Raw genomic sequence first — 23365 nt, 5'->3', positions numbered from 1 at the left:
GATGCCTGCCACTAAAATAATAACAGACAATTATCAAAACACATGTTAAATGTACATACATTTTTTAGTGAGGTACCTCATGTGGTGTGGCAGCAGGTATACCTTGTACTTCTGTATAGTAATAAATATCTCTGTTATTACAGATTGATGTCACAGTGATTGATTTCATGGATGACAAGACCCTGTCTGGTTACATCCCAACATATGGTGACCGGATAGCTGCCAGACGGTTCTGCTTGGAAAACAGTGGTGCAAGTACTAAGGAATCAAGAAAAAACTCATTGCTCGAAAAATTAAAGGAAAAGATGGGAATCAATGAAAATGAGAAGAAACCTGATCATGAGGAGGCATTTGTTTCTAAGAGAAAAAGAACATATGCAAAAAACAACAAATGGGCTGAGAAAAAGACTCGAAAAATTGAGTTAGGGTGGATCCATGAAGGTAAGCAAGTGAGAAAGCGCAGAGGAGGAGGAGGAACAAGGACCTTTGATGTGCCCAAAGACTCCAAAAAAGCTGACATATTACAGTATGCTAAAGATCTTTTCTTTCCAAGTGGAAAAAGCAAATTTGGAAGATGGGAGGTGTTCAGTCATGACATATTAGACTATCAGGAAGAGGCCGTATTTGATGAAGATGTCACAGTTGGAGAACTCTATTCAGCACTTAAAATGGGAATGTTGAGATTTTACTTGTGCACAAGAAGATTTTCCAATGATGAAAATGGAGATGAAGAAGCTTCTCACACTGTTGTGATCTCATCATCAGAATCTAGGAATGCTGATGAAGATGTATTATTAGACACATCTGAGGTAATGATTGGACCCTACCTTGGAGAGCCTCTGCCTTGTCAACTTGATGACACTGTAATAGATGAACCATTCCTGCAGTTTGAGGAAGATGATCTGGTCATCACATCCATTACACTTCCTCCAACAAACACAGCAGTCAGTAGTCCAGATACATCTATAAGCAATGAAGCAATAAGCTCTGCAGGATCATATGATGTTGTCTGTGTTACCACCAAACTTCACAGGGTTACTATTCTGGAGGAGATGATCAGCCAGTTCAAAGATCCAGCACTCCTCATACACCCTCTAAAATACACCTACATTGATGAAAAAGGAGCTGATGCAGACGGTGTATCAAGAGATGTGTATGCTGCATTTTGGTCAGAGTTTGTGGACAACACAGCTGAAGGAGAGGAGTTCAGAGTGCCATCACTGTCTCCTAAATGGCAAGAAGAAGAGTGGAAATCCATGGGTAGAATTTTACTGAAGGGATTTCAAGACCATGGATATTTCCCTTGTCGCCTTGCTCCTGTTTTCACAGTGGCACTCATCTTCGGTGAGAATCAAGTATCAGATGATCTGCTGTTTGAAAGTCTTCTCTTTTACCTAAGTCAATCAGATAGGGATCTGATAACAAGGGCACTAAAAGAAGATCTTTCAGATGAAGACAGGGATGAAGTGCTGGATCTCATGGATCGCCTGGATGTATCAGTGCTTCCAACCAAAGAGAACTTAAAAGGCCTTCTTCTGAAAGTCGCACACAAACAATTAATCCAAAAACCAGCATATGCCGCAGAGAAAATGTCCTTAGTTGCAAGCTACTTCCTAAAAGAAGCTTTTCAAAGCCCACAAGATGTCCTACAAATGTATGAGGATAAAAAGCCAAAAACGAGAAAGCTTTTGAAGTTGCTTACTGCCTCTCCCACCACTCAAGCAGAGAAGCAGAGCTTCAGATTTCTGCACCAGTACATCAGAGGACTTGATGATACAGGGCTCAGAAGGATGTTCAGGTTTCTTACTGGGTCAGATGTCATCTGTGTTGACAAGGTTGAGGTACTGTTCACGCCTGTGGATGGACTGGCACGACGACCTGTGGCACACACATGCGGCCCTCTTCTGGAACTACCATGGACATACACGTCCTACCCAGAACTACGAAATGAACTGGACAATGTTTTGGCTGCTAAAAGCTCTTATGAGTTCAGCATAGCTTGATTAAAGTCCATCATGTTTAAACCAAAGAATGAAAGGTTTGCACTAACAATGACTGGCTATGAAGCTCTAAAGTTTGTTAAACCCAAAAACAGGGAACACATCATTGTATAAAAAAAGAAAGAGCTTAAATTTCAGGGAAGTGTTTTATTTCATATTTGAATTTATTTTCAAAAATTGTGGATAACATCAATTTGTTTCCACCATGAAAAATGTAAATTTCAGTTTAAATTTTCATACTTAAAAGTTTTACTAGTTTAAATGTTAACTAATTATGTTTAATAAGTTCATATGGTTAGCAGCAAGAGGTGAACTATGCTGATTATTAGTTCTTATCATGTGTCAAGGTCCTTTTCCACAGGTCTGTGGTGCAGTTTTGTAGGATACAAAATGTCTGCTATAGAGGGGATGTTTTGTTTAGTAATAATTCAGTTCAATTATTTTCAAGTATATTTTTTTTACCTTTCCACCAGTCATTTGTTTAGAACATATTTTAAGGGAATAACTTTGGAAGGCAATGTGTTTGATGCAATAGTTGACTGGAATAAAAGACAGAAAATTGGCACATAAGTTAAGTTTTGTAGTGTTTATCAAGAGTCCGTGTTTTCTTCTCCTTGAACACAAATAAAAGGGAGGTTAACATCTAACAGTGTCTGTTAATTATTAAATAATGCAGAATTTTTACATTTACCAGTTTACAAGAAACTGTTCGTGGATGAATAGCAGTTGCACAATGTGTTCAGTAAAATTGAAAACAATATTTCATGAATGATAATGTATAGGATCAGCAGTTTAAAAAATGTTTTTTTGACAGTCTTAAAACAGAAATCAGATATAATAGAAATTCCGTTAAAAAATAATTGGAAATGCCAAAAGGTTGGAGTACACAGATTTGGTTAAATATATTTAGACATGCTTGCTTGCTACTATCTTCAACCGAAAATCCAAACAAAATAATAATGAATGTCTTTTCTATTGTTTATTGCACAAATAAAACATTGTACCCAAAAATATATGCGTAAAAATTCCCAAAGCCCAATTATATTTAGGTTTATAAGTCCTTCAGTATATAGGCTCTCAGGAAGAGATACAGTTCAATGGATTCATCTGCTGTGCTTGGTGGAAGTAAGAAGTTCTCTGACATTATAAGGCAACACAAGCTGAAAACGGTTTCATCACAGGTATAAGGTCCTCTCTGTTGACATTCTTGCTTACAAGCATCCACTGCCTCCCGAGAAACCTCTTTCAGATGATCCTGTCCTCCAAAGAGATGAGGGATGGTGTACATGAGAATCGGACGTCCACTTGGAGCAACTGCATTTCTGCTTCTGCGTATTATGTGGGTGTTCCACATATGTGCAACTTGCTGCAGCTCTTCCTATTAAATATTAAAAATTAAAAAATCTCATATCAGTAAAAGAACACATTTCTCTTGGCTCAACATGTTACCCAAAACGGCGCTGGCACGGCTGGCAACCTTAACCCAATTTCCCTCGGGATGAATAAAGTATGATCAATCAATCAATCAATCAATCAATCAATCAATCAAAAGCACCACACAGTGACAGTCGGAAAAACAGAGTTCATCAAAAATACTCAACAACAAGAATAACAGTGGTAGACACGTGATACTTTGGAAAATTTTAAGTAATTTTCACATCCAATGGAGTGAAGCGAGCATGGGAGTTATGTGTTCTCTTTTACGAGTTCTGGTTAAAAGTCATGTAGCAGCATTTTGGACCAGATTAGAGGGTAAAAGTAGTTGACATCCAGTGTGTGTGTACTTCTGTGATTGGATGGTTTGTGCCCATGGAGAATGTAAACATGGACCCCTAGATCTTATCTGAAGCTTTTAGTGCTTGGTCAGAATCACTAACCAAATGTTCACAGAATGTCATATGATTTCATAAAAAGTTATGATTATATTGTGATAGACAAAATCAGAATCATGAAGAGAATGAGTATTGAGATCATGTTGGAATCATACAGTCAAGATATTGACAAGAGATTCAGCTAATGATAAATCCTGTTGAAATAAAACATGTAAACTAAATTAGACATGAAGGATAATGTGTTAATATTCAATTGAATATTCATATGTGATAGAGTTAATGATAGCTCAAGGTAAAGTACAAAATGGGAAAAAAGAAATTTTTATTTAATAATTGTAATGTTTGAATTTAAATCATATATATCAAAAGTCAGAGAGAGAGAATCAATAGAGTATGACTTAAAATAAGGCGGTGTTGGGGAATACATGTACTGGCGTTACGTATTTAAAATAATATTATGAGTAACTGTATTCCATTACAGATACCGCTTAAATAAGTGATAATTAGAATACAGTTACTTTGTTATAATAAATTCAATTCAATTTTATTTATACAGTGCCAAATCACAACAGTCACCTCAAGGCACTTCATAGCGAAAGGGCTTGCTCACATGACCCCCTATGAGCAAGCCCTTTGGCAACAGTTGGAAGGAATGACTCCCTTTCACCCAGAAGAAATACATGGATTATATGGCAGTGTTTTCCTGTTTCATATGGAATACTGGTAATTCTTCGCATTGCCGGAAACCTAAACAGAACACTCAATAAGCTCTGACCATGCAATGCAAACTCTGTTTGCAAGCAACCAAGTCCAAAACAAAAGGTCCCTCAAAGGCACTGGAACTCAGGAAATAGTTAAAAAAAAAAAAAAAAAACAATTCAGGAGGCCGACCCGGAGGTCGATGGCACAAGAGTCCCTCACAAAGAAGTTCCGGAAGCCGCCCATGTGGATTGTAGGGGCGTCGTGAAAACAGTTCAGGCGGCCAACCACGCCAGCGAAGAAGTCCAGTCAGCGGCCTGGATAAAGCGGCAGCGTGGCTACCGCAGGACCAGAAGAGGCAGGACCAGGCGTTGACAGCACTGCAGGCGACGCCGTGGAAGCCGCAGGTGGTGACACTGCAGGCGACAGCGAAGGCTGGACGGGCCGCTCAGACCCTCCAGCGGAGGCTGAAGGCGGCTGAACGGGCCCCTTCGACCCTCCAGCAGAGGCAGACGGCTGAAACAGTTTTCTTGAACTGCCAGCGGAGACAGACATGGGAGTGGCATGGGAGCCGCGGAGTGCTGGATTGGCTCACTCGAGCCTCCAGCAGGAGCAGAAGCTGGGCCAGTAGATATTGGGACCCCTGGTGGAGTGACAAACAGAATTGGTGGGTGAGCTAACAACCGGATGTTTAACTGAGTTGCTGGCTCTGCTGCTGGTACCTGAGCTACAGGGAGCAGAGCAGGAGACTGAGCTGATAACCAAAGTGATGGTTGAGGTGAGAGTGGAGCAGATGGTGGAGTAGATGACTGAGCTAGGGGCTGTGTTAATGGTTAAGCTGCACACTGGGGAGATGGCTGAGCTAAGGGCGACTGAGCAGGAAACTGAACTAGTGGGGACTGAGTAGGGGCAAGTTAGCAGGAGGCCACGCTTCAGGGGACGGAACAGGAGACTGAACTGGAGCCTGAGCAGGTGACTGCAGTGACAATTGTGGTAGTGGAGCTGGTGGTTGGGAAGAAGGCTGAACTGTAACCTCAGTAGGTGACTGAGCTGATGGCTGCCGGGCAGCGGACTGAGCTGATGGCTGCCGGGCAGCGGACTGAGCTACAGGCTGAACTAACAGCAAAGCTAATGACTGAGCAAACTAAGCTGCGAGGGTTTTTAGAAGGGTGGCTGAGTCCTCCTTTCCTGGGCCACCCATGCCAAACAGTTCAAAACAGAGGCTTGCTCTCAAGTCCATGATTATTTGTTTTAGTGCTTTAATGTCCAAGAAACTGACGGGACACGTAGTGGATGACAGGAAGTGATCAACAAACACTACCTCCAGTTAGTGATGTGTCCTGTGTGTCGAAGCTTCGAATCGCGCGTTGGGTAATCGCGGGGGCGTTTTTCTGAAGCGCGTATCGAGGCTTGCGTTGATTACGTATGCAGTGACGTTCGAGGCCTCGCGGGCAGTCCGTACCACGTGACTGATTCGGGAACTGGTTCACCGGTTCGCGCCAGATTCGAAATAAAATGGGCAGCAAAACACAGCTGATTCCCCCATCACATCGTGTTGTGGAATTGGATTACGTACGTGTTACATAGCTACTGGAGTACTGGACACAAATTTCTTTATCCAAACTTGTATAAACTTGCTGTGGTTTTTCTTGCAACCCCTGCTTCATCTGTGCCCTGTGAGAGGATATTTTCAAAAGCAGGAGAAATCCTCTCAAAAAAGAGGAACCGTCTAAAGCCCAGCACTGTGGAAAAGCTGCTATTTTTGAATAAAAACAAATGAAAACTTTACCCTAGTGTCATGAGCACTGTTATAAAGTCACAAGCACATTCACATCACAACTCCCTCCCTTTTTGTTTCCATGTACATTCCTGTGTTAAGCTGCCAATTTATTATACACAAACATTAATTAAATTAATATAATATAAAATTAGTATAGTATTAAATATAACTAATATTTAGAGTTCAGTTATTGGTGTCATGAACAATAGTAATTCCTTTATTCATTCAACTTGAAGTGCCACACACTAGTTTGTGTCATTATTGAGATGTACATAAGCATGATTACGCAGTTACACAATCATCCCAAAAACTGTGTACTGATAGTTTCCACTTTCTCTTTTGTATCAGACATACTGAGACAATATTCAGGATAAATAACCATGAAAAACAATTTATTTATTCAGTTTAGCGGTTTACACATCACATCACTATAATCATTGAGCCCGTTTCACTTGAATTGTCCACTTGATGACGCAGTAGAGCAAATGAATCATCACAATGCTTCGAACCATGAGTCGACCAGTTGGATGGGAAGCTTCAGTTCATCATGAGGCTTCATCTCACCATCACTACCTCCAGTTGCTTCTTGTAGGGATCCGCAGCATGGATTATCCTCCGGTAGAAATTCCCTAGTTGCTCTAACCATTCCTCCTCCAGGCAAAATGTGAGTCTACTGAGTCAATTTTGTGGTCGTGTCCTTTGTCTTGATTCAGCTGTGTGCAGGCAGGAAGAGGACCGTAAATGCAGAACTCACAACACACGGGAATAACTCAAAATGCAGCTTTATTGCTGACACATGGAAAAGATGCAGAACTAAAGTAAACTGGAAAATATAAACTAAACGTCTCCAAGAGGAACACACAGCATGAGGGAGGACACAACACTGACACAGAGAAACACAAGACTTAAATACACTGGGGAATAACGAGGGGAATGAGACACAGGAGGACAGCACAGCTGGGACAAATCAGACATGATGTGACCAAAGGGAAGCAAAATTCAATACATTCACCTAGGACACAGACCTTCAAAGTAAAACAGGAAACATAACACTGAGCTGCAGAGTTGACTAGGGGATAAAGCTGACAGGGGAGACAGAAACACAGAGACCAAAGACAAGAGAGGCACATAGAATACTAAATACTGGGTCAGTGACCCAGGACCATGTCAGAAAGTAAACATATTACTGATACAGAAATAGTTTTCAATACGAGATCACTGCAAAGAGCGCAGCCTTGCCTAATGTCCACCCTGTTACTCATTAAGTGTGCCTATGCCAAAAGGCACACTTATTACTATTGCTCGGATTTATTATTCTTATTATTCTTATTATTATTATTTTCCTTTTTCAGCCTGAAATTTTCGCGCGTATATATGTTATATCATTTTGTGCGGCTGGATCAGGAATAGTGTGCTATGACTTTTGGTGTTTATTACTTCTATAGTTTTTTAAATATGAATATTTTAATGCAAGTTTTTGCCCATTGAAATGAATGGGAAGGAAAATGAAACTTACCGGTAAGTGAAACTTAATTTGTGGTGTGTTGGCTCACTCTAGTGGTATGTCCCCGTATTTGGATTACCATAATGACAACAATATCAACGGCGCGCACAGCGTCGGTGCTTTCAGGAACCATTGGAATTCTTAAGGTTGCGCGAAGCATTGAATAGTTACGGTAACGGCAAGGGTGTATGCTTGATGGAAAACTGCATATCCCACAATTCATAGCATGCCTCTACCCAGTCAAACAATGGCGGCTGCCACTTCGTTTAATATATTCCTCTTATTCGTGTTTCTAGGTCACAAAGTAAACTTTTAAGATATTTTCAGGTGAGAATGTAGGTGTGTAAACATCAAATATCTGCTCGTTTTGTCAAAACATCCCATATTGGCAACAGATTTTTCACGATGTTGGCTAGCTAGCGCGGCTAGCTAGCCGGCTAGCGCTGCTTCACTCAAAAGCACCCAGGCTTGGCTTTCAGTGAGGCGTCTCTAACTCCTTTCATCCCCGATCGCTCCGCAAACAGTCTTTGTCTTAGCTGGACTTATTTTTCGTTTATATGGGCCGATGATGCTGGTCGATGAGGAAAAACTAACTGAGTTGTTTGGTGGTGGCTAACGCGGAGCTAGCTAGCTAGCCAGCCACCGGTATGTGTCTCTTTCCCCTCGTATGTGGGGAAAGAAACATGCGAGGCGGCCGCTGATCGACCGGTTTTCAGGCGAGAATGTAGGTGTGTAAACTTCAAATATCTGCTCGTTTTATCAAGAAGTCCCATATTTTATCAAGAAGTCCCATATCTCTCACGATGTTACTGCTAGCGCCGCATGGCAGCTAGCCGGCTAGCTGGCTAGCGCGGCTTGTGTGACACCCAGGCCGGGCTGGCTCACACATAGGCCGGCTCACGCTCTCGTTCCATCCCCTAGTCTTTCTTGATGACTCTTGGTTGGCTGCTGGATTTATTTTTCATTTATATGGGCTGGTGATTCATTTATTCATTTTAGTAACGGTAAAAACAGTGAAAGGTGGTGGATTGTCCAGATGCTGTTCGATGTGGAAAAAATAACTCGGTTGTTTGGTGGTGGCTAACGCGGAGCTACAACGGAGGGCAGCGGTGTATGACAGAAAGGAGATGGGGAAAAAGAGAGATGCCAGGCGGCCGCCAAGCGACTGGCCCTGGCTTACACCGAGAGTGGTTCTCTGTCTGGTTTCACCCCCCTCACCCTCCCTCTCACGCCGCCGGTACGAGTGTCCGGTGAACTGAATGTCAGGTAAGACGTTATGTATATTTTCGTTGTGCTGACTTTTTACAGTCAGTTACACTGGTCGTGTCCAAATTCATGGGCTGCATCCTCCTGAGGAGGTCGGGTAAGCCGGAAGTAAACGGCCGTGAAATTGGACGGTCTAGCCTTCAGATTAGCGTCGCCGCTGTCTCGGTGGAGTTTAATAAACTCAGCTGTCTGCTCCTTGCTATCTAAAATATAACAGGACATTGGCGTAAATTCTCGACTGTCTCATACTTATGTTTAATCAGGTTTCTGTTTGACGTTTAGTCAGCTGTGTAAAAACCAAGGAGGAGGGAGATTAATAAAGTTTTATTTTATCTAATCTAATCTAATAACTTTAATCTCAGCCAAACCGATTTACTCACGAACAAACAAAACACTGAAAAAAGCCCAACAATAACATCTGTAGGTTGTCTAAGTGAATTATATATTACATTTAACCCGAGTAGCGAAAGTCCGCGATGGTCTGAAAATGATGTGCCAGGAGTTGTGCCGTTCTCGGCCGCATCAGTAACCCTCGAGCTCCCGGCTAGCTGTCGAGCTGGTGGGTAGCAGACGTCTCCGAAAACGTCGAAGCACTTTGGCAAATATGCGATATCTTGATAAACCGAGCAGATATTTGATGTTTACACAGCTACTTTCTCGCCTGAAAATATGTTAAAAGTTTATTTTGTGACCCAGAAAGATTAGTAAGAGTAATTTTAAAACTTAGTAGCAGCCGCCATTGCTGGAAACTGGAGTTTGAAACTGGAGGCAGGAGGCTCCGGTCCATTCGCACCAGAACCTCTCGCCATAAGAACAGTTTCTTCCCCTCTGCTGTTGGACACATGAACAATAACCTTATGACTGTTCTCACCCCTAACACATGACCCTACGCTGTGTTGACTGCATCATTCCATGTTTGGCACTGATCACCACCTGCACTCATGTATATATCATGTATATACCTATCTATTTAGCACTTTTAATTTTTAACTTTTAATTCTTATTCTTATTTTCATGTCTATTTAAGCATAATTTATGACAGTATGTTTGCACTGAAGCAAACGAGCGGTGTTTGGTTTTACCATAGTTCATGGTGGAGAATGGCTGCTCTGCTGAGTTTTGCTCTCTGTAGCCGTTTGAATGGCAAACTACACTGATTAGCGGCGGCATAGGCACACTTAAAATTTCTTCAGAAATTTTCGCTTTCTAGTTTTATATTAAGATTTAAAAATCTAGTTGGTATTGCTTTCAGAACTGCACATGATTATTTGCAGCTAGGAGGTTGTTAATGCTAGCTGCAAATTGTTAATCAAGTCTAACAGTCTACAGTCTATGAACTAACCTCAGCCAACACCAGCTAACAATGTTAGCTCGGTAACAATGTTACCGAGCTAACATTGGTAATAGTAGTAAATCACACAGCGATAGTACATTCATGTTGTTGTAAAAAGCTGGACAATATATCAGGTAATCCAAAGTATTCAGAACACGTTACTCACATTAAGTAACTTAACAGAATACGTTATAAACTACATTTTGGGGCATGTATTCTGTAATCCGTAGTGGAATACATGTTAAAAGTAAGCTTCCCAACACTGAAATAGGGGGACCTTATATCTGAAGAATGTTGGCATCATATCATACAATTGTTTTATAATTTGCTCATATTTGCTCACTAGCACTTTATATAGCCTCTGTAGAAACTATCTACACCCTCACTTATCTTAACTGCACTACTGTATAGCTCTGTGTAAATAATCATTCTGTACAGTCGATAATCTTTAATCCTACAACTGTTTACAACTTGCATAGTTCCCATTTCTGTATAGCTGTATATCTCAGATTCTGTAAAGTTATTTATTTCATATTCTGTATAGTTTTTCATATTTATATCCTGTTCATAGCCTGTACATAGCTTGTACTCACTACAGCCTGTACATACTTATAGTTATAGAATATTCACAACATACTTCATACCGTGTACATTATAACATACCATAATAGACCCATTTCTGTAATATACTTACATATCTATATTATTGCTAATATATATTGTAATATATCTATATCACTAAAGCACTTCTGGATGGACGCAAACTGCATTTCGTTGCCCTGTACCTGTGCATGTGCAATGACAATAAAGTTGAATTCTATTCTATTCTATTCTATTCTATTCTATATGAGCAAATGAGTATAAAAGGGGGGTGGAGGCCATTATAAAGGGCAATTGTGAAGGGCAATAAAGGGCAATTGTGTGCTATAGGATATGTCGGGCTTTGTTTGATCCCCTACCTCGTGATAATTAATGTCTGTATTTTTTTCCCTTGACTTTAAATGTGGAATACTGTACATATTTTGACCCAGATATTGATATTTGTAACTTATGTGCCTGTGTTTTTTTCCCTTCTGTTTGTATTTGGCTCTGCTAATTTGTTGTTGTTTGTCTTGTTTCCAAAAAATTCAATACATCATTGTTTTATTCACTGAGGAGATGATGGAGCGGGTCAGTGCTGGGCTCAGATCTAACCCCCGGCCCAATCCCTTTTTGTCCCCCATAAACCCCCCACCAGAGCGGCCAAAGGTTCGCCCTAACCCTAACCCTCAACAGAGCAATCGAAGTTACATTGCCCAGCCTTGCCCCCCTTAGTTCCTCCTTACCACCTTCATGCCCTGTCTCCGCTGTGTGATGTGTGGAGGGTCCGGGCTGCGAGGATTATGGCAGTGGCGACTTTTCCCAGGAGAAGCTGGGACCCTGTTTACTAGAAGGTTTTAAAATCTCTGTACTTTCAGGTGACAGAAGGAGACATGTGGCCTGGTCAAAACACAGAGAGCTGCACTCTCAAAGATCTTTAAACATAGTAAACATACCTTGTGTGCCACAGACTGCTCCCAAACACGAGGGGACAAGTAATACCTCTAAAACACTTAAGTTGGCTTTATTAAACGTTAGATCTTTAGCTGGGAAAACATTTTTAATTAATGATTTAATCACTGAGCACAGCCTTGATTTTATGTTTTTAACTGAAACTTGGTTGGACCAAAGTAACAGTGGAGCTGTTCTCATCGAGACGACCCCTCCTAACTACAGTTTTATCAGTGAGGCCAGGGTGAGCAGGAGAGGAGGAGGGGTTGCTGTCTTATTAATGAATCATTTCAATGTAAGCAGCTATCTCCTGGAAGTTTTCAGGCTTTTGAATATGTGGCTTTACAGCTGAAGGCCCCATCCATTGAATTGTGCTATACAAAAAAACTTGCCTTGCCTTTATAAAAAGAAGGCTTGTAGGAACATTTGAGGTTGTTCTTCTCGGTCTTCTGGGGATGAGCAAAACATTGTATTTCAAGGTTCATCGGTGGACCCAAAAATTGGTTTTAGATTTTTTGTACATTTTAGGTTATAAATTCAAGAAGACTTGAATTTCCTTTTTTTTCTTCTGGATTACAACTTTCAAGGATGTCTACTGTGGTCCTGTGGATTATAACTTCAAGAAGATCTGGATTTTTACCTTATTCCTAGGGGACTGAATTTCCAAAGGGAGCTACTTTCCTATTAGATGATATCAAAATGGATGAGAGATAAGGGCATCATGGCCAAGGCTAGGGATGGGTATCGAGGTTCCCAGGAGTCCAATTCCTTGGAATCTTTACTCGCATTGAAGTGCTTTATTCTTATCAATTCCCATTTCTAGCCAATGCATACCCATTCTCTCTTCAACAGCTCTCCTTTCCAGATTAGTATTAGAAATGAGCATTAACTCAGGTTAGATTAATTGGATAAGTATAATTAAATATGATTTGATTATGTGATCATTATTTTTTGGTTGTGCTTTTGCTTTGCTTCTGCTAAATTGCTTTAATAAAATATCCCACATTAAAATAGTCTAAATTGTGGACATTCCTTTTTTAAGCCTTTGTGAAATAGTAGTGGTAAAAACCTGTTTATTTTTATAACATTTACAGTGTTCTTAAAGGTTACTGTAACCTTACAAATAACAAATCCTTGAGGACTACTGAAGGATTTTTCAGCTCACTCCAATAAATAAATTGCTGATAAATAAATTTGCGGGTCACTTAAAGTTTTCTGCAAAACATTTAGACAAGCCAATGATCTACTGGGTGAACATAGTCTTGTCAAATGAGACCAAAATTAAACTCTCTTGATCTCACTGCACACATTGTGGAGGAGGAGGAGAAATGGCACCTCAAAAACACCATACCAACCAAGTTTGGAGGTGGAAACACTATGGTGGGGATTGTTTTTTGTAGCATGTGGTCATGCTCAAACTTGGCAGACTTCATATAACTAAAGGGAGGATAAATGGAGTGATGTACCAAGACATCCTTGACCTGTTGCCATCAGCCATGATGCTGCATGTAAAACAAGGGTAGACAATGCAAGACAATTCCCAAACACACAGAAAGAAAATTCTCAATTGGAGAAAGAAAATGCATCTTGTGAAATGGCCCCGCCTTGAATCCATTTATAAATCTTTGGAAAGAACTAAAAATCCAAGTTCACACTCTGAAACCTTTAAGATTTGAAGACAGTTTGCGTGAAAAAATGGATCAAAGATCACACCCAAGCAATGCAAGCAGCTAGTTGTACTAAGTATTATATAAATTTCAGTAAGCATGCTCAATACTTATTCCCTGTATCATTCTGTATTATTACACATTATTATTTGAATTGAATCCAGGAAATTATAAATCCTTCAAGATTGTCATTTCATAAATGAAACTAAAATTAATCTACTTGAACATCGTAGTTATTAAGACCAGTACAGTGTGTCATAAAGTAAGTGTGAAAGTGAAGGTCAGAGATTTTACACAAAGTCATTTTATGGGCTCAAACTTTGCAAATATTCAAGTTTCTGAAGATTTTATTTTTATTTAATTTTTTTTAAGTTAAACTGAGAGTTGTTTTTTCACTGAAACTGATTATTTGGCCTCAGGGTGGAGAAACTGTTTAATCCATGAGTTATTTGGACATGTGGGCAATGTAAAGATACACCCACCAAAAACACTGAAGGTGATATATTCTAGTGATTCATCTGTATTACTATGTAATATCTGGTGACCAGTTTTTTTTATGGATATGACGCTAAATACATGAAACGTGATTATTTGGAGTATCTGTGGAAGATAATTATCCATTCCAAATGAAGCAATGAAGATACAATATTTTGGACGATAGGTTTTTCTACTACAGTAGCTTGGTAAAAAAGCAAGAATACAATAACATTCAAATTAACTGTATTTATATATAGCACCAAATCACAGCAACAGTTGCCTCAAGGGGCTTTATATTGTAATGTAAAAACCCTACAATAATAACTACACATAAATTAATAGAACACAAAAATATTTGTGAGGGTGAATTTCAATTAATTATGCTTCCATTAAAGTTAAGGCATCCAACTCTGATTGTGGATTAGAAAGTGCAGCTTTAAACAAAGATCCACACTCTACATGGGGTCTTTCTTATGGAATGCCACAGCCTGTCTCTGATAAAAATGAGGCTTGTTCTTTCTTTGATTCCACTGACACATTAAAATATCTCTAAAGGTTGTCCTGAAGGTCTTGTTGCATAAGGCATAGCACATGGGGTTGACTGTGCTGTTAACATAACACAACCAGTAGCCCAGAGCCCAGAGAGTTTCAGGGATACAGTCCTGACAAAAAGTATTGACCAAAACCATGATATTATATGGTAACCATGTTGTAATGAAGGCAAACAGAATGGCGCTAAGTGTCCTTGCAGCTTTTTTCTCATTTGCCTTTTTTTCGTTCTTGCGCTTGCTGATCTCCGTCTTGGCCTTGGAGGCAAAGCGTTTGGCCACTGCAGCGTCTTTCATGGTGATAGCTGTAGGTGACAGGTCAGCAGAACAGGAGGTTGCTGCATTTGATCCTCTTGGACTTATGTTTGTAGACAGGGGATATTTTTCCTTGTTTTCCTTCCCCTTTCTAGACTTCTTACCATCTATATAGATATATTAAACATCAAAAGGGACATGTAATGAACATTAAACATCATGTAGTAGGGTATTTATTAATATATTATGAAAACAAAGACCACTAAATAGGTCTATGTCCAACCTTTTGAAGATCTTGCATCGACTTCTGCCTCTGAACCTGACTGGTCTTCTGAATCCCAGGCCTCGTTATTGTTAAAGCTGTCACAGCTACTCTGTTCTGCTGGTGGTGATGTGGCATTTAATCTCTTGGATGCATGGTGAACTGGCAGAAGAGATGAAATCTCAAAGCAGAACATGTTGCATTTCCCTCTACTTTCTACGCCTCCTGGTAGGCTTGCGTTGTTCTTCTCAGAAGACAAATGATTTAGTCCATAGCTGCTGTAGTTTTGGGACCTCACCTGGTGCAGCATAGCTGCTGAGATATTCTGGTTGTTGGGTGTACTTTCTCCACCTTTTTTTCCACTACTACCCCTTTCATGTGGAGCCTGATTTGGGTTATTCCCTGACCCAGATCCCTTGAGACCCTGTACATCTTTAGCTCGCTTCTCTGTCTCCTGATAGATCTTCCAGAACAGGATTGCCATAATAGTTACTGGCAGGTAGAAGGCAGCAATAGCTGTACAAAATGTAATTATAGGCTCAGACAAGAACTGAATGTAGCACTCGTTTGGCTGTACTGTCCGCTCACCCACGATGTACTGCCAGAACAGAATGGCTGGGGCCCACAGAATAAAAGAGATAGACCAGGCTAATCCAATCATGGTCATGGCCCGCTTGGTTGTTCGCTTGGCCCGGTAAGTCAGTGGTCTGGTCACAGAAAAATACCTAAGAGGATACAAAAAGAAGGCAGGCAACTATTTGAAGCTGTTCAGAGTCAAAAGAATTAGATATTTTCAAACCCATGACGCTCATGAAAGCTTTGTCATGGCTATGGATACATTTCAATCATAAAGCATGGAAATGTTTGCGATTCCAATACATGTTTTATGTATTTATTTTTAAATCATTAAAATTTATACATCAAAATACATGACCGTAGATAGTAGGGGTGCAACGATACACAAAATTCACGGTTCGGTTCAATACTTTGGTGTCACGGTTCGATATTTTTTCAATACAAAAAAAAATTGTTCATGCCTTTTTAATTTGTCATTTATTAAAATTATAAATATATATTTTAACTCAAAAGTACAGTTTTTAAATTTAATGTTGCTGAAACAATAAAGGGATAAAAAAAAAAAAATCTATCTGATGGAGAAATCACTCATCTTTGGAAAAGAGTTTATTACAGAGAAATGGCTCTTTCCAAAATAAAAGCTATACTATATGCTTCTTCTGGGCTATATTCTCAGCAGCATATTAAACATATCAGGTCCCCATAAGGAGAATCCTGTGCTAACGGCTGTCTAAATGACTCGGGTAAAGTTTGTAGCATGCGTGCTTGTTGTTTTTGTCTGCTTCCACTTGTCTTTGCACGAGGATGATGTCGGAGTAAATGTGCAGTCATATTCGTTGTGTTCCCACTAGTGCTGTCAGCGTTAATCTGAAATGACGTTAACGCCACAACACGGCAAATCTCCGTTAACGAGTTACCGCGGATCGCCCCGTGCCTGGGGCTGGACGGCCAACACGTTAACGAGCTAACTGTGCTAACACACTAGCTCCCACCCATGTAATTGAGCATTGCGTGGCACATCCGACACATTGTTTCACTTTTGTCCATGACGCGCTTACCTTCAGGGTCATACGTCACATGAAAACCAAAATAGTTCCAAACGGCACATCTGAATGAGGGTGGGGGAGGTTCAATTTGCCATGTTGCAAGGAGAGCTTAACTTCTGTCTCGCTAGCTTGCCCTGCGCTCAGTGAATCTGCGTTCGACTACTCCGCCTAGGCTGCACTGTCGAGCGCAGATCCACTGAGCGCTCAACACAGACAGCACCGTCAGAAGGAAAGTTGATAAAATAAATTAAAAATGTTGTATTGTTCGACACATATGCGTACCGAACCGAAAGCACCCGAACAGTTCAATATCGATACGATATCGATCGTTGCACCCCTGGTAGATAGATTTACTTTACTGAATTTTTTTTTTTAAATTCAACTTACCTGTCAAAGCTGATGACTAGCAGATTCATGACAGAGGCATTACTGGCCACATAGTCTATCGCAAGCCACAGGTCACAAACAACTGGTCCCAGGGCCCACTGGTCCATGATGATGTAGGTGGTATACAGATTCATAGACAGCGTTCCAATGGTCAGGTCAGCAAAGGCTAGGCTCAGCAGATAGTAATTGTTCACTGTCTTCAGTGCCTTATTTACCTTGAACGACACCAACACTAGGATGTTGCCAACAATAGTGACAAGAGAAAGTGATCCAGTGAGGAGGACAATTATGATGACCTGAAGGTGAAGACGTAGGCAAAAATCAAAAACGAACTGCTTCCTTAAACTCAACAGCCATTGTGCAGTAAATGACCTATTACTCTATATAGTTCCTCCAAACCTATAACACCTTTAGGATAAATGAGGAACATACAGAAAACTATTCACTTGTCAAGCAATGGTTCAAATGACGTGCTTTCACTGCAGATGTCATCCTGCATCACTGTCAGTTTAACATTATATTACATGTGGAACAGTTTTGTTTGGCAATAATATCTCAATCTGAACAAAACAAAAATGTAACCATACTTGTAAAAAGTCTCTTTATGAAAATAAATTTTCATGTATGCAAAGTTTGCCCCGGAATATCTACTGTACGCAAAACTTTCACAGGAGCCATCAAGCCCCTAGACCCATGAGCTGAATTTTTGGTGGTAGTTAGAGTTCCATGGCTTGGTACTGAAGCAATGGAATTTATACAGTGAAGCCCTAAAACAGATCAAATAAGATCAAAGTTAAAAGTAGAACTGTTGCCACAACAGTTACCTGCCAGATTGTATGCCCTCCTAATGGATTAAACTCATCTGGAGGCAGCATTAATGTTCTGTTATCTGCTGAATTGCCCATACTCTGGTAGGAGCCACCTGAAAATGTGGAGAATATTATTATTGTGAATCAATTTTCTCAACTAATAAAATAACCTAATTTGGAAAAAACAAAGCAATGATTTGAAATTATTGTGCCTACAAATCATATTTCCATTTCAGATTGCCACAATTCTTTTCGCAGCCTTACATTATTATCTCTGTCACCAGCCTAAAGTCAAGTGGCTTTCTGTTACATTTTGGTATTTTTTGCTTTTTTAGTTCTTTGACTGTCCTTCGTATGTCTTCTTTTTCCTCCACGCATTGTCCTGCAGGAATATAGGCATAATCTTAAATTCTTTTGTTTTCTTTAATTTCCTATTCCCTGCACGTGTTCTTTCAGATAGAATATCATTTAACATGTACACATATAATTTATACAGCTTTACAGTTGTGCATAGTACCTAAGATAGCAGAGTCAGCTTTGATGATGGTATCTGGCTGGTCTCTCATACCAGGAAATCTGCTGGTAAGGAAGTAGACAGGATCAGAGCTGGAGGTCAGGTTCATTGTGACCATGACACATCTGAAAGAAAAAACAGAATAAATCATTTTAATACATAAAAATGAACGATTAAGGAATTCAGCTGATACTTTTACAAATGACAATAAGGTACCATTTCAGTCAGCCAAGACATGTTACTTTATCCAGACTATCCAGTCCAGCTTGTCAGCATTAGCAAGGTGCAATCATATGATTTACTGATACACCTGATCACTGGTGCAAAGTGACAGACTAATAAATTACTAGCATTCACTCACCAAAGCACATAAATGTCTTGGACTGTTGGTACCTCATAGCAAGCCATAATATTTCTCAAATCAATTAGATTGCTCCAAATATCACAAACCAAACTGAGAGGTCCAGTTCAGTGACTCCAGTTGACTGAGATGAGTAGTGGTGTGCCATACTACACATTCTGATGCTGATACCAAATAAATACAAAGATGGTATTGCCTATACCAATACAGATACAAACATTTCATATCAGCTTATAAAGTCAGCTTAGGGAAGAGTATATATCAATCGCGCTGATATCAGTCTGATACCATTAACATCATTGGTATCGATATTGTCAATGTTTAGATCGATCCACCCACCTACAGAGTGAGTCCTAGCAAGCAGTTTGGAAATAGCTACATGTCAATCACACAGAAAAGTCTGAAAAGTAATTGATTGCCCTATTGTGATTACCTCAGTTTTGGAATCACCCTCAATTTACCTTTAGAGGTACCAGTGTTATTGGCACTTTCATGTTGGCTTCATTTTTCAGCCTTAGAGGTTACGAGGTTACTTGGTTGTTCCCAATTCCTTAAGTCACACCGAACATCATGTAAGGAGGTACAAAGTAACAAAGTAAATAATTATCTAAAGGTCATAAGCATTACAAATATCTTTACAAACTGGTTACTTTGGATAGTTTCTCTCTTCATAAGGACATTATAATGGTCAGATTCTTTTTAATAACTCATCCATTTAGATACTAGTAAGGTATAAACTTAGAGCGGTGGCTGCTTTGATTGGCTCTTGCACAACGTTTTTCTACTCCTACTTAAATCTAAAAGCAGTTTTGCTAAAAGTCATTCACTAGTTTACACATAATCACAACTGTTTATTCTATATGCACAGCATATGTGTAAGGCATTTTCCCAATCACACATACACATGGATACATTAAGAGTTTAGTTTCTTGCTCAAGTCTGCTTTAATGTGCGGACCGGAGAAGCCCAGTGTGAAACTGTGAAAAGAGCTTCCTAAAAGAAATTCCTGTATTGGAACCATAGCTTTTCTTTCTTTGGTACTGCCTTTGGCACCATCTTGTGGTCATTGTAAATAGCAGTATTGCAAAGGATGTGAGCCTGTAATAATCACTGTGGTTACACATGGGGGTCACTAAGGAGCTTCCTTTTTGCTCAGTGGTTCATAGACCGAGCATCGCAGTGCAATAATCCTTTTAATCCTTGCTTAATATGGCTTCATTTCTAAGCTGCTAGCTTTTTGACTATCTTTTGGGACTGAGTACTGTATCTGTGATCATGGTTATTTGCAGACAAATTAAATGTGTCTGTACAGTACTGTTTCTCTAGGCTGCTCATATGTTACAGTTATTGTTATTTTACTTCTGTAATAATACACATACAATTTGCTTTCTTTTATGTTTTACAAATATTTGCATATTTTTCACAATTAAACCCTACCAAATACAACAAACCATCTGTGCCTTAGAGGATGCATTGATAAAGGATATAACAAGTTAGCTATGTAGTTGAAAATACATTACAGTCAAAAACTTGTAATGAGGACAGCATAAATTCAGTCAAGGCTGTTGTGAGACAAGTGAATTGCCTTAGAACTTAAAACGTTTTTATTGTCATTGTACAGTTGAATGCACAGCAAAATTAGGTAGCAAGACTACAAAGGTGCAGAAGTAAAGAAAACAATATACAATAAACTCCCACACTGTGGGAGTTTGTACATGGGCATCATAATAGGATATAATAAATAAGGGTAGAATGGCTATGGTGATTAAGGATAGGGATGGTAATTGCACATCTGCCAAAATATTGCACAGGGAATAGTGGCAAGTACTTCTTAGTAGATGTATAAGAGGTATAAATTTAAACATGCTTCTTTATGTATGAAAAACATAGTCAGCCATCCTTTGTTCACTGAGTGACTGCAGACATGTAGAACCTGCTACCAATCCAACAAGAGCCCAGTAAAACAGTAAAACAGTTCTCTTAATAGAAGAACAAATTCAAACTCCCCAGCTTACCAGGTAAGATCCTTCATCATGTTTGACCTCTGTCTGTCTGCCACAGCATCCTCTTAACCTGCCTCACTGAAACCTGAACTTATTTTATCAACAGGACACTGTAATGTAAAGTCAGAGTGTAATCTTGCACAGGATCAGTGTGCAATACCTACATACTTTCTCCTGTTCAAATAGTTAAACATCACATTGAATTTTAGTGCTACACGTCCGACATACAATGGTCGACCTAATCCATAAACTATTAAATGGCATCAAACACGGCCACACTGAAAGCCAACTAAACGAAGCTGCTGTTTACGTGAGCAAACACAGTGTGGAGGGTTGGTGGTTTGTAACATCAGTTCTTATTTCATCTTTTCTATAACACAGTTTTAAAAAACTGTGAAAACAGAGTTGTTTACTTATTTTCGATACTCAGTTGAACGTGAAAAGAACAAGTGACATATTAAATGTATGTATTCACATTTACTATACATTTACGTTTAAATCCTTTTGCTTTTCGCAACCCAAATTACATGAAAAAGCAACCCCTCTCTTCCAAAGCATTCCTGGCATCCTTTTTAGATTTTGACACTTTTTGCCGCATACAAACTGCGAGTCACCTTGTATATGTTGACTATAAAATTAGAGCAAACCTTCTCTAGATACATTTTGATTGTCCTTAGTATTAAATACGCAAGACAGCACTGCATTTCCACAAAAGCTGACAAACACTGAGAAATCTTTGAACAGTATTATAGCCTCACCATCCATCGCATTGGTGATTCTGGCATAGATTAGCATAGCCTGTAAAGAATAGATGACATTACTAATACAGGCTGTACTAATTAAAGCCAGAAACATCATTTCGTCACAGAAAATCTCTTTGGCTGGTGTTCTTAGAACTGATGATAATCTTGTAGAAGAGAAACATTTTAACCTTTCAGCTGAAGAGTGACTTTTACATAAACAAGTCAACAAAACACACATTAAAATAGAAGAATCAACTAAAACGGTAAGTACTTAATCTTAAAGAAAGTACATGAAAATACTCTGCACATGCAAATCCTTTCCAATAAGTTATGAATGAAATCAAAGACAGTCTCCTTGACTTTACTTTAAAAATTTGCATTTAAAAACAATGAGAAACCTCTCACTAGTTACTTAAGGAATAGTAAATGACTGTATTTATAAAACCCTAACTATTAGACATTGAATTACACATTGAATTGCTCTTACCTACCCACTCTTGTCTCAGTATCTACTGTGATATCCTGATGGGAAACTTAGCTCTACTCATGCAGCGTAGAGTTTTCTTCTGTAGTTCAGTGGGTGAGTGACGGAATCCTCCAGCTCCGCCTTTGACCAAAGCTTTGCTTCTTTCTGCAGGGGAGGTTTTTAGAAGAGTACTTTTACAAGTTAGCGTTAACTAGAAGATGTTGTGAGGGATCTGACCAAGAAACTGTCAGATAATAAAATGACCTTATGAACTAAAAAAGATACAAACTGAGAATTAAATGGAATATATCTTTATGCATGATCAGTCATCCATCCCAAAAAGTTGATTCGGTTCATCTGGAAAATGCTACATACAGATGAACAGAATCAACCAAATTATAGGAAGATAACACTAACTTTTGAAAGGACAAACGCCCCTTTTCCATTAGTACCTATTCACACCAACTAGACACAGCTTGCCACGACATAACAATTTAGAACCACCTTATGTCCGTGGTCATTGTCATAGCAACATATGTGAGCATCCCACATGAACAAAGCAATAAATGTGGGCGTCGAGGCAAGAATATACCTGCTGCTCGGTCTGTGGCTTTTTGTCAGACCTGGAGACCTCTGTGTGGTTTTTTGTAGCAATTTTCCCGTTTTTAAAAATGGCAAACCGTGGCGAGCCGTGCCGAGGAGGTACTAATTGGAAAATGGGCTAAAGATTAGTTTTCTGTTCTCTTTGAGAGGTTGAAACTACTGAAACTGACATAACCTGATATTTGTCCATAACTTTTTAAGCAATTTACTAGAAAAAAAATGTAGTCAAAAGACAAAAAGTACACGACCATCTATTATGGGTATATCTGACTGGTGGTAAGTTGCATTAAACTGTAGATATCTGCAGTATAAAACACAGGACTGGATACACCTTAAAACCAATTATTTAAAACATCAGCAATGTAAAAAAAAAAAACAAATAAAGGAAAAGTAATGTAATATAAAGTAACACAGTGGCTTTGAACCCATGTGTGAAACACTTTTGTCGAAGTGGAAAAAATGACAGGAAGATCTTACTTTGTTCTCTCTCTGTCTCTCACACACACACACACACACACACACACACACACACACACACACACACACACACACACACACACACACACACACACACACACACACACACACACACACACACAGTCCTTCCAATTTGAAGACTGTCCTGACCATATAAGGACATATGAATGTGTCACTTTCATATGGCAAGCGAATGGCTGCATTCTCATGACACCAAACACGCAAGA

General features: G+C 39.5%; 1 protein-coding gene across 1 annotated transcript; it reads right to left on the bottom strand.

The window, feature by feature from the left end:
* Positions 1 to 14543: 14543 nt before the first annotated feature.
* chrm3b (cholinergic receptor, muscarinic 3b) lies at positions 14544 to 18594 on the bottom strand (the record flags this gene model as incomplete). The annotated part of the gene is made up of 5 exons (XM_080872901.1): positions 14544 to 15058; positions 15175 to 15878; positions 17163 to 17458; positions 17987 to 18084; positions 18489 to 18594. The coding sequence occupies 5 exons, from the start codon at positions 18592 to 18594 to the stop codon at positions 14544 to 14546; spliced, it is 1719 nt and encodes a 572-aa protein (XP_080729027.1).
* Between the last annotated feature and the right edge of the window lie 4771 nt (positions 18595 to 23365).

The sequence above is a fragment of the Rhamphochromis sp. 'chilingali' genome (genome assembly GCF_963969265.1).
Source record: "Rhamphochromis sp. 'chilingali' genome assembly, chromosome: 22".
In the NCBI taxonomy this organism is placed as follows: Eukaryota; Metazoa; Chordata; class Actinopteri; order Cichliformes; family Cichlidae; genus Rhamphochromis; species Rhamphochromis sp. 'chilingali'.
The sequence above is the reverse complement of the archived record's forward strand: the minus strand, read 5'-3'. Positions and strand labels throughout refer to the sequence as shown.